This window comes from Pogoniulus pusillus, chromosome 22 (genome assembly GCF_015220805.1).
Source record: "Pogoniulus pusillus isolate bPogPus1 chromosome 22, bPogPus1.pri, whole genome shotgun sequence".
In the NCBI taxonomy this organism is placed as follows: Eukaryota; Metazoa; Chordata; class Aves; order Piciformes; family Lybiidae; genus Pogoniulus; species Pogoniulus pusillus.
In genome coordinates, this window is record NC_087285.1 from 20,713,131 (window position 1) to 20,729,956 (window position 16,826).

General features: G+C 52.9%; 1 protein-coding gene across 1 annotated transcript in view; it reads left to right on the top strand.

The window, feature by feature from the left end:
- Positions 1-16,826, top strand: part of COL23A1 (collagen type XXIII alpha 1 chain) — a 222,820-nt gene that overhangs the window by 200,990 nt on the left and 5,004 nt on the right. The window contains 19 exon segments of the mRNA XM_064162148.1: positions 378-413; positions 1,408-1,434; positions 1,872-1,898; positions 2,976-3,020; positions 3,655-3,717; positions 6,299-6,343; positions 6,825-6,902; positions 7,964-7,987; positions 8,854-8,907; positions 9,677-9,721; positions 10,335-10,424; positions 10,767-10,838; positions 11,888-11,929; positions 12,792-12,818; positions 13,819-13,890; positions 13,970-14,023; positions 14,513-14,539; positions 15,416-15,469; positions 16,286-16,372. Coding sequence (XP_064018218.1) covers positions 378-413; positions 1,408-1,434; positions 1,872-1,898; positions 2,976-3,020; positions 3,655-3,717; positions 6,299-6,343; positions 6,825-6,902; positions 7,964-7,987; positions 8,854-8,907; positions 9,677-9,721; positions 10,335-10,424; positions 10,767-10,838; positions 11,888-11,929; positions 12,792-12,818; positions 13,819-13,890; positions 13,970-14,023; positions 14,513-14,539; positions 15,416-15,469; positions 16,286-16,372 — 969 coding nt within the window.

Sequence of the window (16,826 nt, forward strand, 5' to 3'; positions counted from 1 at the left end):
AGTTCCCACCCCAGCGAGGGAGAGGAGGCTGAAGGGTGTCCCCTTCCCCACTGCTGACACCCCCAAACACTGGGTCCTCAGCCTGAGCCAGCAGCTGCTCGTACAGCACAGCTTTGGGCATGAGGCTGAGGGAGCAGGAGTGAACTTTCCACCTTCAGTTTTGGTGCAAAGAGCTGGACCTGGAGCACCTATTTGTGGGTGCTGGTTGTGACCTGGGGGAAATCTCTGCCCCAGTCTGCAGCTGTCAGTTGACCTGCAGCAAACCTCTGGATCACTGACAGTTGGCTTACTAAGTCAGAAAGCTGCTGAGCTCTGTAGTGATTGCTTTTGGAGAAGGAGGGGCAGTGGCTTCAATCTTGGCCTTCTGATTTTGGCAGGGTCTCAAAGGTGAGCCAGGAGAGGATGGCCTCATGGTGAGTATTGCCCAGCAGCACCCCTGTGTCCATGCCCCTTTCCCCCTTTGCTCTTCAGCACCCTTCAGCTCACTGCAGCAAGTGGGTTTGTGTCATTGCTTATGGAGGCAAAAAGCCCCATAGGAATTAGAGGTGTCCTAAGATGGGTGTTTGTTGTGGGGTACCTGTGCCCTGGGGGGAAGGGAGGCCAGCCCTGGTTCCCTTGGCTCCTCTGGAGAGATGTGCTGCTGCTGTATCCCCACTTCTGCCCCTCCACTGCCTTCTGGCATTGGAACTCCAGTTCACAAAGGGCTGGGTTTGGACAGCAGGAAGAAGTATTTTGATCATTAGGAAGAAGCTCTTTATTGTGAGGGTGATGGAACACTGGAACAGGTTGCCTAGGGATGTGGTGGAGACCTCATCCCTAGAGATATTCAAGATCAGGCTTGATGGGAGGCACTCTGAGCACCCTGATCTAGTTGAGGATGTCCCTGCTCGCTACAGGGGGCTTGAACTAGATGACCTTTAAAGGTCCCTTCCAACCCAGTGCATTCTGCCACTCTAAATTGGACCAAAATGTGCTTATTCTACATACATAAATACTCCTTTCCAGCTCATGTATCTTCTTGTTTCCTGTGGGAGCACAAAGCACTTACAGCTGTGTTTGCAGGGGAAGAGGAGGAGTTGGCATCTCTGTCATTATTTCAGTGGGAATTTAAATGCACTTGGCAAGGTCTTTATCCTGTTACATTCTATTGTCAAACAAGTATCACAGAAGGTTAGGAGCTGGAAGGGACCCCCAAAGCTCATCCAGTCCAACCCCCCTGCCAGAGCAGGATCACCCAGAGCAGATCACACAGGAACACATCCAAGCAGGTCTTGAATATGTCCAGAGGGAGACTCCACAACCCCCCTGGGCAGCCTGTTCCAGTGCTGTGTCACCTTCACAGCGAAAGAATCCCTCCTCATATTTACATGGAGCTTCTTGTGCCTCAACTAGTCTTGTATTCAACAGGGTGCCAGGGGACCTCCAGGACCAAAGGTGAGTAATAAGTAATTTCTTATCTGCTTTTATCCCAAATTCTTGACATATTGCTGCCCTAGGGGGTGGAGGTGAACCTAAGTATTTGGCACTGGACTTGCACTCATCAGTGCAGGTCAGATACAGACTTTCTGAGGTATCTCTTCAGCAGTGAACTTGTCTGAATGTGTCACCTGCTCAACATCACAACCACTGCCCCACTTAGGACCTTGCAATGGGAGTGGAGGGAGCCATGGCAGGGCTGGAGGTGGTGTGCTATGGGAATGTGCTTCCTAGCATTTTTGAGGTGGGGAGATCTACAAATGATCAGCACAAGGCCAACATTTTAATCTGACAATGAATTTGGCTGTGCACTGAGTCTTATTTCCTGTTATGTCCCTAAACTGTTCTCCTCTGTTGTTGCTTTTCGTTTGTTTGTGGCTTTGTTGCTGTTGAAGGGTGAGCCTGGCATCCAAGGCATCAAGGTAAAATGGGGATTTGTTACATGTAGTTATTTCTCTGCTTGCTTTTCTTGATGCTTAGCTTGGGAAATCATAGCCAGAGACTGAGGGAGAAGCCACAGCCCTGCCCGCCCATACCAAGCCCTGAGCTGTCTCCCCCATGCAACCCCAAAGCACAGGCACAGCTGTGCCTGCAGCCTGGTTTGCATTCCCATGAGCGAGCCAGAAGCTGCAGCCACATCTGCCCGATAGCCAAAGAGTAAAACAGCACACCCCAAACAAAGCAGTGGGTCCTGAGCCCCTTCACTCCAACGATTCCATCTGCACCGAGAGGCGCCCAGAGGCTGCTAGCTGCCCAGGGACCCCTGGCATGGGCATCACCATAGAGCACCTTGGCCCCGTGGGGGCTGCCCGCTCTCTTCAGGACAGGCATGCTGCTTGGGTTGGGCACTGCAGGCTGCTGGAGATTCATGTGGCTAAGCTCTCCCTGTTTTGTTCTGGTGGTGCCACCAAGCAGTGGATAAATCACTGTCTTTAACCGAGGCCAGAAGCGCTGACAGGGCCCAGCCTTTCCCTCTTGCTGCTCTGCCCCAAAACAGACGTGGCTGGGGGTGTTTTTCAGACCAGAATCTGGCTGAAAACATTTCATAACTGGCCAGTAAACTTAACCTCTTCAGCACCTACACACTGGGTTTCTCCTCAGGAGAACAATGAAGGGTGGGTAGGGAAACAATCTCCTGGCAACTGGGCGTGCTGGTGGCTCGTGGTGAAGCCCATGAGGATGGGTGGCAGCCTAAAAGAAGCCTTTGGTACCAAAAAAAAAAAGCCTAAATGGATTAAATATCTAATTCCTATTAGAGCACCTTGCCCAGAACCTGGTGTAATGAAATTCTGGGAGATACTCATCCACCTCCCCAGGAGCAGCGGAGGCAGAGACAGAGCTGGGTTGGGAAGAGGTTGCAGCTTTCCCCTGACCTCCTGCAAACCTGAGTGAGTCTCAGGTCTCTGCAATACTCAGTGAGGTCAAACAACAGGTTGGGTCCCAGTGATAGGTGTTTAGGAGCTCTTTGTGTTTCACTGTTTAATGTTTTGTATCATCAGGGTGATGATGGAATGCCAGGGGAACCAGGTCTCATGGGCCCTAAGGTATGTTCTGCTCTGTGTCCATCTGATGTATCTGCATCTTTTTGCCACCTGGTTTCTTGGCACAGTGTCACAGATGGGGCAGGTTGGGAAGCACATTTCTTCCTGACATGGAAAAGGAACCAGGAGGAGAGGCACAATCCACCCCTCTGCCACACTGGCTCTGCCCATGAGAAGTCTGCAAACTCGACTTGCTGAGTGTGCCTGAGAATTGCAGTGGAGGAGTGGTGCTGGCAGTGCCCAGAGCTGGGCTCTAGGCTGTGTGTGGGTTTCATTGCCCAGGTGCCACAGAAAGCTTCTCCAAATGCTGCAGTTCTGGAGCTAACCTGATAGCTGAACAAACCACCTATAGCCAAACCCCTCAACTTGAAAGCTTCACTTTTACCTCAGAAGCTCCCCTTTTGCACCTGGCCAACGTGATGTGTTACTCCTGAGCAGAAGCAGAGCTTTGCTTACTGATGCTGACTTTGCTGACACACTGATGTGTGTAAAAGCAAAGCTGAAAGTATAGTGCTAGGTTGGCCTGGGTGATCTTGGAGGTCTCTTCCAACCTGGTTGACTCTGTGATTCTGTAACCTGAAGAAATCTGTTCTCCATCCCACCCCTGCTGCATTTGCCCAAATTGCCTTGCTTTCAGGGAGAAAAAGGAAGCGTGGGTGTGAAGGGAGAGAACGGCACAGAAGGCTTGCCAGGACCCAAGGTAAATCACACCCCACGAGCTGGGGAGCTGGGCACAGTACTAGAGGCAGAGGCTCTCAGCTGAGCTGGGTGTTTCAGCCCTGTGCCTCCCAAAAGGCTCAGAAAGCACCCGAATGGCACACAACCTGGGGGGTGTTAGGAAGTGTTTCAGCTTTCCCTGGTGACTTAGTGAAAGCTGGAGCAGGCAGAGCTCAGAAGAAACAGTGTCCTTGTGTGTTTTGTCACCAAACTGCCTGTCTTTCCCCAGGAGAGCAAATCCTCTGCTGACACCTTGGTGCTAGCCATGGCTGCAGCACTGCTTCAAAGCCCAGAGCGCTTTGGGGCTGCCCTCTTCCACTGCCCTTCAGCCCTGCCAGGCAGTGCAGTAGGAGCCTTGCTGTGCTCAGTGCTGCTGAGGAGAGCTGGGCAGCATCCATGGGCTGTGATTTCCTCCCTCAGCTGCTGCTGCTGGCCTGGCTCAGGAGCAGTGTGGGCAGCAGGACAAGGGAGGTTGTTCTGCCCTGTGCTCAGCACTGCTCAGGCCACACCTTGAGTGCTGTGTCCAGTTCTGGGCCCCTCAATTCAAGAGAGATGTTGAGGTGCTGGAAGGTGTTGAGAGAAGGGCAGCAAGGCTGAGGAGGGGTCTGGAGCACAGCCCTGTGAGGAGAGGCTGAGGGAGCTGGGGGTGTGCAGCCTGCAGAAGAGGAGGCTCAGGGCAGAGCTCATTGCTGTCTGCAGCTCCCTGAAGGGAGGCTGTGGCCAGGTGGGGTTGGGCTCTTCTGCCAGGCAGCCAGGGACAGAACAAGGGGACAGAGTCTGAAGCTGTGGCAGGGGAGGTCTAGGCTGGATGTTAGGAGGAAGTTGTTGTCAGAGAGAGTGATTGGCATTGGAATGGGCTGCCCAGGGAGGTGGTGGAGTTGCTGTGCCTGGAGGTGTTGAAGCCAAGCCTGGTTGGGGCACTTAGTGCCATGGTCTGGTTGATTGGGCAGGGCTGGGTGCTAGGTTGGGCTGGATGAGCTTGGAGCTCTCTTCCAAACTGGTTGATTCTATGAAACAACAGCCAAAAGAAGTAAAGAAAACCAAAGCAAAAAAAACCAAAATGAGTGGGGAAAAATTTAAAAAAAAAAAAAAAAAAAAAAGGGAGGGGAGAAAAAAATTACAGAAAAGGAAAAATAAGAAAAGGGATGAAAAAGAGGGAGGGAATTTGGCACAGCCCTTCCCTTTTCGTTCAGCTCCCCCTCAGTGATGGTTTAAACATGTGGGCTGAGGCTTTCCACACACACAGAATTCAGCCTACAGCAAAGGGAGGCTCTGTGAAACCTCAGTGCAAAGGGCTGGAGCTTGGCAGGCTTGCAGCAGAGCACAGAGCTCAGCCCCGGGCAGGCCAAGCTGCTCCACCGCCCTCAGACCCTCTCTCACCATCAGCTGCCTCACACCAATGCTGCTTTCTGCAGCACAGATTTGCTCTGGACACTGGCACAGGTTGCCCAGGGAGGTTGTGGAGCACAGAAGCTCCAAATTGCCTTGTTTGGAGGGATTTTTTTGCTAGGAGAAGCAGCTCCTCGTTGGTGCTGCACTTTCTCTTGCTCTAAACCACATCTAAGGCAGGAACTGAGTGCACCTTCCACAAGTGTGCAGGTGGCACCAAGCTGTGTGGACTTGCTAGAGGGCAGAGATCAATCCAGAGGGACCTGGACAGGCTGCAGAGCTGTGCCCAGGCCAACCTCATGGCATTCAATAAGACCAAGTGTAAGGTTCTGCACCTGGGTGGGTGCAATCCCAAGCACAACTCCAGGCTGGGTGAGGAATGGCTGAGAGCAGCCCTGAGGAACAGGACCTGGGGGTCTGGGCTGATGCAAAGCTCCACAGGAGCCTGCAGGGTGAGTGCAGCCCAGACACAGCCCTGTGCTGGGCTGCAGCCAGAGCAGTGTGGGCAGCAGGGCAAGGGAGGGGATTCTGCCCCTTGGCTCTGCTCTCCTCACACCCCACCTGCAGTCCTGGGGGCAGTTCTGCAGCCCCCAGCACAAGCAGGACATGGAAGTGTTGGAGCCAGTCCAGAGGAGGCCACCAAGATGCTGAGAGGGCTGCAGCAGCTCTGCTCTGAGGACAGGCTGAGAGAGTTGGGGCTCTGCAGCCTGGAGAAGAGAAGGCTTGGAGGAGACCTTGGAGTGGCCTTCCAGGATCTGAAGGGGGCTCCAGGAGGGCTGGGGAGGGACTATTGACAAGGTCTGGTAATGACAGGAGGAGGAGGAATGGGTTTGAAGTGGCAGAGGGGAGATTGAAAGTGGATGTTAGGAAGAAGTTCTTTGCAGTGAGGGTGGTGAGACACTGGCACAGGTTGCCCAGGGAGGTTGTGGAGCACAGAAGCACCCAATGTGATCAAAGATCAAAGATCACATTGGGTGCTTCTGTGCTCCACAACCTCCCTGGAGGTGTTCAAGGCCAGTTTGGATGAGTCCTTGAGCAACCTGTTCTAGCGAGAGGTGTCCCTGCCTATGGCAGGGGGCTGGAACTGGGTAACCTTTAAGCTCCCTTCCAACCTAACCCATTCTATGGTTTTCCTTAGCCTCTTTTAACCAAAACTGTGCTTTTTTGAACTGCAGGGTGAGCCTGGTGAGAAGGGAGGAGTTGGCTCCATCGGACCCCGGGTATGGACGTTCAGGGCTTTTGCCTTCTCTGTGTGTTTGCCTTGACCTGAGCTGTTCCCTGCCACCTCCTTCTGCTTTGTGTTTGGTTGAAGCATTTCAGGATCACTCCAGGGCTAGAAAAAAGAGCTGGTGCAGGTTTAATCAAACACTCTGTGGGTACTGAACGCTGCCAGGGGAGATAGTTCTGAGGAGTGCAGTCAAGTCTGATCTCCTTATCAGCATGACCCTCCTGCCCCCCATTTTTTGCTGGAAGCAGGGATAATTGAGTGAGGATTTGTGTGCAGCTCTGCACTGCACCTTCTGAGGTCTGGCTGGGTGGCAGAGCTGTCAGACTAGGAATTGATTACACTGATGGTGTCTGTGAGATGATAACCCCCAAGCGTGGCTTGTCAGGGCTTTGCTTTCATACCACCTGCTTCTCAGATGCTGCAAAATCCAAACAGGATGAAAAAAGTAAGTGAAGTTTGTGCTTGGCTTGCAGGGTCCCCCTGGCCTGAAAGGGGAGCAGGGTGACACGGTGGTGATTGACTACGACGGCCGAATCCTGGATGCACTCAAGGTGAGCCCTGCTCCAGTGCCACACTGATCCCTGTGCTGAGAGAGAAAGGGCTGGGAAACTGCCAGGCTACACTGCCACAGGGGTGATGTGGCACTGTCTCTGTCCTGATCTCCTTCCTGAGATCTCAGCCTCAACACAGATCACAGAACCACAGACACAGGCAGGTTGGCAGAGCCCCTCAGCATCACCAAGTCCAGCCTAGAACCCTGCTCTACAAGATTCACCTTCAACCATAGTCCTAAGCACCACATCCAAACTACCCTGAAACACAGCCAGGTTGGGTGACTCCAGCACCTCCCTGGGCAGCTCATTCCAGTCCCTGACCACTCTCTCTGTGAAAAACTCTTTCCTAATGTCCAGTCTAAACTTCCCCAGCCTCAGCTTGAGGCCATTCCCCCTTGTTCTGTCTCCAACTACCTGTGAGCAGAGCCCAGCAGCAGCCTCTCCACAGTGTCCTTTCAGGTAGTTGTAGACAGCAAAGAGGTCTCCCCTCAGCCTCCTCTTCCTCACACTAACCATCCCCAGCTCCCTCTGTTGCTTTCATTAGATTCATTCTCCAGGCCCTTCTCCACCTTTGTTGCCCTCCTCTGGACCCTCTCCAGCACCTCCACATCTCTCTTGTGTTGTGGTGCCCAAAACTGGATGGGAGGGAAGAGCTTATTGCAACTGGGGGGTGTGGGTGCTGAGGATGCAGCAAAAGCAGTGGCAAAACCTGAAGCTGTGAATCTGAGCTGGGTACTAGGCTCAGGGGATCCAGCTGTGGGATGCCAGGTAATACCCTGCAGGTCAAAGCAACTCACCACAGCCTGTGGTGTACAAACACCTAATGCAACAGGGCTGAGCAGCCAAAGTACAGCTGAATGAGTTATGCCATGGTGTGGAGCTGCAATTTCCCCTGCTTCTGTCCTCTGGAGCAGTTTTCTCTGCCAGCAGTGGTTGGAATATGGGAGGAAGGGAAAGGATGCCTGAGCCCTAACCTGCCTGACCTTAAGATGAAAGAAGGCAAACAGAATATTTGACTCCAGCCATATTTGAGAACCTTCCTAATTGTTTTATAACAGGCTGCAGGGATACACAGAGTGCTGGTAATTACCATTTGCCAGATGTCTGCATGGCATGCAGCTTTGTGAGTGGACTTTGTGCAGTGTGGTGGTTGGAGAAGCTCCACCAAACATCTGGAGACTTCCTCTGCTGGGGCCAGACCCTCTCCTGTGTGCTGCATGCAGAGGTTGCCAAGGGGCATGTCACTGCACCTCCCCAACTTTGCTGTTCCCCTGCTCCGTGGCTGCTTCCTGGGTGTGGACAGGGCTCTGGAAAGGGGGAGGTTTGCAGTGTGCTTGAGTGGGACAGTATTGGAGTGTGCATGGTGGAAAAAAGGTGCTTGAGGATAAGGCAGTGGTTTGGTTTGCAGCTGAGCAAGGCCACGAGTTGGGCAGTTTGAGGTGTATTTTGCAACAGGCAAATCTTGTTCATCTCGAGGCAGTTCATGGTCTCCAAACCCAGCAGTGCCCAGCAGAAACAGCTTCCTTAGGGTGTGCGAGGGGCTCCTGCTGTTAGTGCTCACACAGACTCCTTTGTTTCCCCTCCTTAATTGCTCCTTCCTGGGTGTTTGTCCCTGTTTTCAGCAGGCTGCTTCTGCCCAACCCAGCTGGCAGGAGAGGGAAGAATGCAAAAAGAGACCACCAGATTTGGGGCTGAAGCCATTTTGCCTCTTAAATACAGATGCTGTTGCAGCTGGACATCCAATGCTGGCTGTGTGCTGCTCCTGCATGAACATCTCAGGTCCCAGAGGGGCTCTCAGGTCACTTTGTGTCAGCTGAGCACATCACAGTGTTTGGGCACCCCTGGTCTGTGGCAGGTCTTAGTTGGGAGCAGCTCCCAGCTCGTCCCTGACATTGTGCTGCCATGTTCATCTTAGCCATGCTCATGCCTGCTTCGTTTGCTGTTTCAGGGTTCACCAGGACCACCAGGGCCACCAGGCCCCCAGGGTGCTCCAGGTCCCAAGGTAAGCCTGGCCTCTGCCATGCAGGTAGTGTTTCCAGAGAGTGACATGGTCGTTAGCAGCTCTCCAGGTCTCCCAAGCCAAAATAAGGCAGGTGATGCTGCCACTGGGGCTGGAGACTACACATAGGGAAGGAGATGCTGTTTAACACTTTCCTGGGCTGAAAAAGGAGGTTTGCACACAGCAGTCTAAATTTTGTTGACCTGGCTTTGGTCCCCAGCCTCATCCAGAGGATGTTGTCCTGGAAGTAAATTCACTCCCAGATCCCACATGTGATGGGTGAAATCCTGTTGCCTCAGATTTCCTCAGTGCATACAGTGGGAGGCAGAAGTAAATCAGAGAAGCAGTTGTGAGGAGGGGACAGTGGTGGCAGAAGCTGTGCCAGCTGCCCTCCATCACACTCTCTTCGTGTGCCGCTTGCTGCCTGGCATCTTGTCTGAGTGGGACAGCTCTGTCCTCCCACCCAACAAGCAATAGCCAATAGCCTACAATCAGCTTTAGCTTCTACAAGAGAGGAATTTAATGTGCAGAAAAGCATCTCTTGGAAGAATGGACTGGGGCAGGGCTTTGGTGCCTCTCCAGGTCTCTGTGCTGCCCAAATTCAGATGAGCTGGAACTGAAACCTCCTTGCTGCTGCTAAGCCTGGCAATGCCAAAGCCATAACCACAAGGGCTGACTCGCAGGAATAGCTCATGTCACTGCAAAATGCCTTCCTGAGGCCAGTTCCTGATTTAATTCACCATGGGCTCCCTTTTCTTTTGTGTCTCCTCAGGGAGAGCTGGGCTTGCCAGGTCCGCCGGGGCTGGACGGTGAGAAGGTGTGTGGGCACAGCTGGACTGAGTGAAGCCTTGCAGGAGCTGAGTTAAAGAGGGGGATACTGCATGCCCATGACAGCTGCCACTGTGAAAAGCAAATCTCAGCCTGCCAGGAGCAAGCTCTGCCCTGTAATGTTCAGCTGCATCTCCTTGAATTAATGGTCCTTTGCCTATGGCCCTGCACTCAGCCACAAGTGTGCAGATGCTGCTCACGGCCACATCTGCCAAGCTGAAGGGGCTCCTTTTACACACAGCTCATCAGACACCATCTCAAGTTCTGCTGTAACCCTTCCCAAGCCTGAGTGGCTGCAATCCCTGCTAATTCTGCTGCCCAGGCAAATTCTGCTGCACCAGCAAAACTGGCAGGGTGTAGTGTGAAAACGTTCCCCTGAGCAGGGGAGGAACAGCAGAAGGCAGAAATGGTGGGTGGGGGGTGGGGGGGTTAAGTTTTAAGGCCAGGCTGGATGAGTCTCTGGCCAGCTTGATGTAGGGTAGGGTGTCCCTGCCCATGGCAGGGTGGGGCTGGAACTAGATGATCCTTGTGGTCCCTTCCAACCCTGGTTGATTCTCTGATGCTGTTTTCTCTTAAGCAAGTTGTGTTCTGTAACCTTCCAGGGTCCCAAAGGAGCCAAAGGAGACCAGGGCAGCGAGGGGCCCATGGGACAGAAAGGAGAGATGGGAGAGATGGGCTTGTCAGGACCACCGGTATGTCCCTCCTGCTGCTGCTGCTGCTTTGTGGCTGGGTTTCTGCAAGTGCTCAGAAGCTGCCTGGGTTTGCCGAGCTGAGCAATGGGCTGGCTGGCCACACCCTTCTGTGGAGCTGGAGGATGCAGGAGCTTGGAGGGTTGTTCCCTGCTGGTGATGCTAACAGCTTGTGCAGAAAGTGACCTAAGCTGGTAGCAAGGACAAAATCTTTTCTCCAAGTCCCCTGGGGGTGAGCTTTGCTTGAGAGAAGGCTGGAGTTCAGAGCAAGACAAATGTCTCTTTGTCTCCTGTTTTCACTTTCCTGGAGGATGCACCACTTTAGCATTGCTTTTTCTCCTTTAGGGAGCAGAGGGGCCAAAGGGAGACCGAGGAGAAAAAGGAGACACCGGCTCACCGTGTCTGCAGAACAATCATGTAAGATCCTGGCACTGTGAAGCCTCTCCCACAGCCTGGGCTCAGGCCAAGTCAGGGGGTGCAGGCTGGAGCCATCTCCATCAGCATAGCAGAGGGGAGCAAAACGCAGCTGCTTGCTGCAGCAGCTCTCAGGGGCAGCTAACTGGGGTTACTTGCTAGGGAAGAGCACTGCGTGCTCAGCACCACCAGCTTGCTTTAGCTGTGGCAGTGATGGCTGAGATGGCTGCCAGGTAGTGATAGGAGTGGGAGGAGTGGAACCAAGCTGGAAGTGGGGAGATTCAGCCTGGATGTTAGGAAGAAGTTCTTTGGCATGAGGCTGGTGAGAGCCTGGAACACCACCAGGGAGGTGGTGGAAGCCTCATCCCTGGAGGTGTTTAAGGCCAGGCTGGATGAAGCTCTGCACAGCCTGCTCTAGTGGGAGGTGTCCCCATCTATGGCAGTGGGGTTGGTTCTGGCTGATCCTTGTGGTCCCTCCCAACCCTGCCTGATTCTGTGCTGGATGCTGCTTTCCAGTGACATTTTCTTCTGAAAACACATTGGGCTCCCTGTAGTTTTGTAGGATTCCTGAATCCTCCTTTCCTTATCCACACCTTTTCCTTTCAAGAAAAGCTCCAGTGTGGTGGGATTTGGTTCTTTGTTACTGACATGAGAGCTCTAATTATTTGGAGGGGGTTTTTTTGGGGGGTGAGGGCTTGGGGGGCTTTGGGGTTGGTTTTGGTTTGTTTTGGTGTTTATCTTTTTTAATCCAGAAGGCTGCTTTCCAGAAAATTGCCTCCTCTTCTGTTACATCCCTTCTGTGAGTGGCAAACAGAAGGAGGAGCCTGGCTCCTGCCTCTCGTTTCAGAGGCCAGCTTGATTCATGAGCTTTATGAGGATGGATCTGCTTCTAAACACTCCAAGCAGCTCTTTGATCAAAGTAGCTGCTAATCAAAGGCGTTAAATCAGAGAGCATTAACTCATGGCTGTGGGCTGTGTGAGTTTTTCATTCCCAAACTGCCTCCTCCCTGTGCCCAGCCCTCTTAAATTCCTTGTTTAATTCCCTTCTGCAGATCATACCCGAGCCTGGACCCCCTGGACTGCCTGGCCCTATGGTAAGACGCTGGAAAGTGGCTCCTGCTGTTGAGCCTTACCACAGATTTGTTATTGCTTGTGATGTGTGAGGGATGAGGGTGGTTTGCCCTCTAATTATTGAGGGCTGCTGTGAATCTAGGAGAAGAATGAGAGGAGAGCTCCAGCACTGGGGGCTGCCTCTGGAGAGGTGGAAGCACTTGATTTAAGAGCGCGCGTCGGCGTCCAAGGCACAGCTTGCAGATAACCAAGGTGTTCCTTGCAAGGGGGGAAAGATAACCAAAGTGCTCCTTAGGATGGGGAGAAGAGAAACCCTGTGGGATGGGAGAAGCTCTGCTCTCTGTGCTGATCTCTGTATCACCACAAACTGGCCCCAGATGGTAAGGTTTTGCCCTCGGTTTGCAGTAGGAGGGGGCTGCAGGTGGTGGTGGACATGAGGAGCACTTTCGGTGGGAGATTTTAAGGTGTTTGGTGCCTACAATGCTCCAAAAGTCTGAGGAGCTCTCAAGGGCATCAGGAAGTGTCCAAGATACACCTTGAGAGACCACACTTCAGAACAGACTTTGTCCCCAGCACTGCCCTGCCTCAGAGTGCTGACCCCCAGGGCTTGCTGTCACTTGTGCCAGCAGAGCTCTTCCTGGGCTCCCCGAAAAGCTCTTGCTGCAGAACTTCACTGCTGCACATTACACCAAGTGGTCCTTTTCATTTCCCTCTTCCCCCTGAAGTGACACTGCAGAACCAAACAAAACTGCCACCTGTCTTGAAAGAAATATTTGGCCATTGTCAGCCCAAAACTTGAGCAAGCAGTGGTTTGGGAAGCCAACTTGGGGACTGGGGATTTAAATTGATGGGTTTTTTTCTAACACACCATTGTCTTTCCCACAGGGTCCTCCAGGAATCCAGGGGCCTAAAGTAGGTCAATAAATTAAATGTCACCCACTCTTTCCAGGCTGCCAGGGCATTATTTCCAGGCTCACAAAGGCCTGGCAGCTTTGGGGGGGGTGATTTTTGTGTATTTTGTTGCTGTGCCAACACACCCCTCGGTGGGGCAGTTTGGGAAGTGAGCCATTTGCCTTCCAAAGACTTCAAAACCTGAAGTCCCCCATCCAGCACTGAGTGCTGAAGCACAGGCAGCTCAGGGTTGCTAAACCTGGGCTTTTAACTGATTTATTTTCATGTGGTTTAGTCAAGAGGCAATGTGCTCCTGTGGCCAGGATGCCATTCCGGGCTGTATTAGAAGGGCTGTGGTTAGTAGGTCAGGAGAGGTTCTCCTGCTCCTCTGCTCTGCCCTGCTGAGGTCACAGCTGGAGTACTGTGGCCAGTTCTGGGGCCCCCAGTTCAAGAGGGAAATAGAACTGCTTGAGAGAGTTCAGCACAGAGCCACAAAGATGATAAAGGGAATAGAACAGCTCTGTTAGGAGAGCCTGAGGGAGCTGGGGCTGTGCTGCTGGGAGAGGAGACTGAGAGGTGACCTCAGCAATGATTATCAATGTGTGCAGGGTGAGTGCCAGGAGGCTGGAGCCAGGCTCTGCTGGGTGATGCCCAGGGACAGGACAAGGGGCAGTGGTGGAAGCTGAGGCATAGGAAGTTTCATTTGAATGTAAGGAGGACTTTTTCCCTGTGAGGGTGACAGAGCACTGGAACAGGCTGCCCAGGGAGGGTGTGGAGTCTCTCTGGAGATATTCAAAACCTACCTGGATGTGTTCCTGTGTGATCTGGTTCAGGAGACCCTGCTCTGGCAGGGGGTTGGACTGGTTGAGCTTTGGAGTCCCTTCCAGCCCCTGACATTCTGTGATGCTGTGAACCATGGAGGGCAGCAGAGCTGTAGTGGGAGGTGGTGCTGGGAGCACAGGGTGGCTACCCTGGGGAGGGCTGCCAGACCTTGTTGGTTGATGCCATTTCATTTACACAGGGCTTGGATGGTGCAAAGGGAGAAAAAGGTGACAGTGGTGAGAAAGGGGACCACGGTGACACTGGACCTGCTGTGAGTTGTCTTCCTCCCTGGCTGTTGATAGAAAGCTGCCTTGCAGCAACCATCCCAATGTATTCTTTCTTTCTTTCAGGGTCTCCCAGGCCCTCCAGGACTGATTGGTTTGCCTGGTACCAAAGGAGAGAAGGTAATCACAGGTGTGGGACAGGAGGGCTGATCTTGTGGGGTACCCCTAAAATAGTGGCTATCAAATCCTGCTGCCGTGGGTCCCACCTGAGCTGCAGAGCTGGGCTTACTGGTGCTATCCCAATGCATGGCCAGGAGCTCATCCTCCAGCCTCTGAGGCTGCTGCCAGGCAAGCCCATGCCATCATGAGATCTAGGCTGGATGTTAGGAGGAAGTTGTTGTCAGAGAGAGTGATTGGCATTGGAATGGGCTGCCCAGGGAGGTGGTGGAGTTGCCATCCCTGGAGGTGTTGAAGCCAAGCCTGGCTGGGGCACTTAGTGCCATGGTCTGGTTGATTGGCCAGGGCTGGGTGCTAGGTTGGGCTGGCTGAACCTGGAGGTCTCTTCCAACCTGCTTGATTCTCTGATCAGTGCCATGTTTTACCAGCTGGATCTAAGTTTGCCTGCAAACTCTGTGTGATGTGCCTTAATCTTTGGTTTTCCAACTGCAGGGAAAGCCAGGGGAGCCAGGACTGGATGTGAGTATGGAAACCATTCGTTGTGCTGTGGTGGGGGGAACACAAACAACACAAGTGTAAAGGCCATCAGATTGCTTCAGAGTGTCTGAAAGCTCTGGAGCTGACACTGCATATAGGCTGCTCTGCCTCCACCACCACGGCTGTGTGCAGGGAGGGCTGGGGCAGAGGGCTTAATTCAGGCCAGTTGCTGGCCTGCTGCCACAGCACAGCAGTCACTGCTCAGCTGAAGATGCTGTGGGGCTTTCCCTTTCTGCTTGGGAGTATTTGTGTTGGGTTCAGGGACAGAAAAATCTCTGCTAGCTGGAATGCTACTGGGCTATGGTAAAGCACTGACTTCCCCAAGAGCCTGCTGCCACTGCAGCTGCTCAGCAGGAGGACAAGGGCATGGCTGGGGAAGGACTATTGACAAGGTCTTGTAATGACAGGACAAGGAGGAATGGGTTTAGACTGGCAGAGGGGAGACTGAAACTGGATGTTAGGAAGAAGTTGTTTGCAGTGTGAGGGTGGTGAGACACTGGCACAGGTTGCCCAGGGAGGTTGTGGAGCACAGAAGCACCCAACGTGATCAAAGATCACGTTGGGTGCTTCTGTGCTCCACAACCTCCCTGGAGGTGTTCAAGGCCAGGCTGGATGAGACCTTGAGCAGCCTGTTCTAGTGGGAGGTGTCCCTGCCTACAGCAGGAGGTTAGAACTGGATGATCTTTAAGCTCCCTTCCAACCTAAACCATTCTACATTCTTCCCCATGGGGGGAGGATGTGCTGATGGCTGGAGGTTGCTGATGCCAAACTGAGGTGCTGGGATGTGCCTGCACTAAACCCACAAACCTCTTTTGATGTCTTTGTTTTGTTTTCCCACCTAAAACCTCCCTGTGATAGGGTTTCCCAGGGCTGAGAGGAGAGAAAGGAGAAAGAAGTGAAAGAGGCGAGAAGGTGAGTGGGTTGTGGCTGTGGGGATGCTCATGGGGGCAGGACTGGCTGCTCTTTTTGGCAGGCAGTGATGTTTGCCCTGGCTGCTGAGTCCCTCTCCAGCCTGGCAGAGTTCTTCAGGTCACTGCTGTGAGGTTTTTTTTCCTCTGGCACAAGTATTTGCATGGTCCCAGTGTAGGGCAGGACAGGCAGTTAATTTCCACCCACTTGGAAGTGCTTTCTGCAAGCCACTGTGGGCAAGTGGAGCAGCCTGGAAGCTTCAGGTTGTGGAGAATTGCTACTTTGGGTTAGTAATCTTTGAAAACCAGATTCAAATCAAAGGTTTTGTTACAGGGATCCTCAAATTAGACACTGGCACAGGTCACGTTGGGTGCTTTTGTGCTCCATAACCTCCCTGGAGGTGCTCAAGCCCAGGCTGGATGAGGCCATTGAGCAACCTGTTCTAGTGGGAGGTGTCCCTGCCTATGGCAGGCAGCTGGAACTGGCTGAGCTTTGAGGTCCCTTTCAACCTAAACCATTCTATGAATGAATGGGGTGCAGCAGCCCAGCTGAGCAGAGAGCAGTGGCTGGAAGCTGTGCTCCCACTTAGTGTCAAATCCCAAACTGGTTTCTAGCAGAAATTTGGTCACTTAGTTATAAAATCATCTATGAAACTCTCTCCCCTACCCCCAGCTGTAACTGAAGACTTTTCACAGTGCTCTAATGACTGAGCTGAGGTCACTCTGCTCTGGGGGAGGTGTAGGACTCTGCAAGTGCTGTGTGACTTAAAGCCAAGAAGTTTCCTCTCCTGCTCCTGACGTTTTCCTGTTGTGCCAACAGGGTGAGAGAGGAATCCCGGGGAGAAAAGGAGCCAAGGGGCAGAAAGGGGAACCAGGCCCTCCTGGACTGGACCAGCCTTGTCCTGTGGTATGTCATTTATTTGACTCATTCCAAGCACACGTTGCCAGGACTGAAAAGGAGATGAAACTTTGGGAGGGAGGGTTTTGGTAGGTCTTTATTTCGCAGTAAATCACTGCAGATGTTTGTTGTTTTCTCACTTCTCTTTTATCTGCACTGCTGGAAGTTCTCTGCTTTGCTGCAAGGGCTCCTCACTGGCCAGATGGGTGTGAGCCACAGCAGTCAAGGCAAGAATCTCTCTGCAAAGACCTTCTTATTGTAGTGGGGAACAATGGACTTCAGTAATGCCCTTCAGGACAGTGTGCCCTGGTGAAGCTGCCAGCCTGGCTTTGGAGTGCCCTGGAGATCAGGGGAGTAGTGGATGGGAGGTGATCTGAAAACAAGGTCAGCTCCATCCCTCCACCTCTGCCAACCAAGCAAGGCATGAGCCTGGCTCTAGCTGTCCTGTGTGGGGAAGCAGATG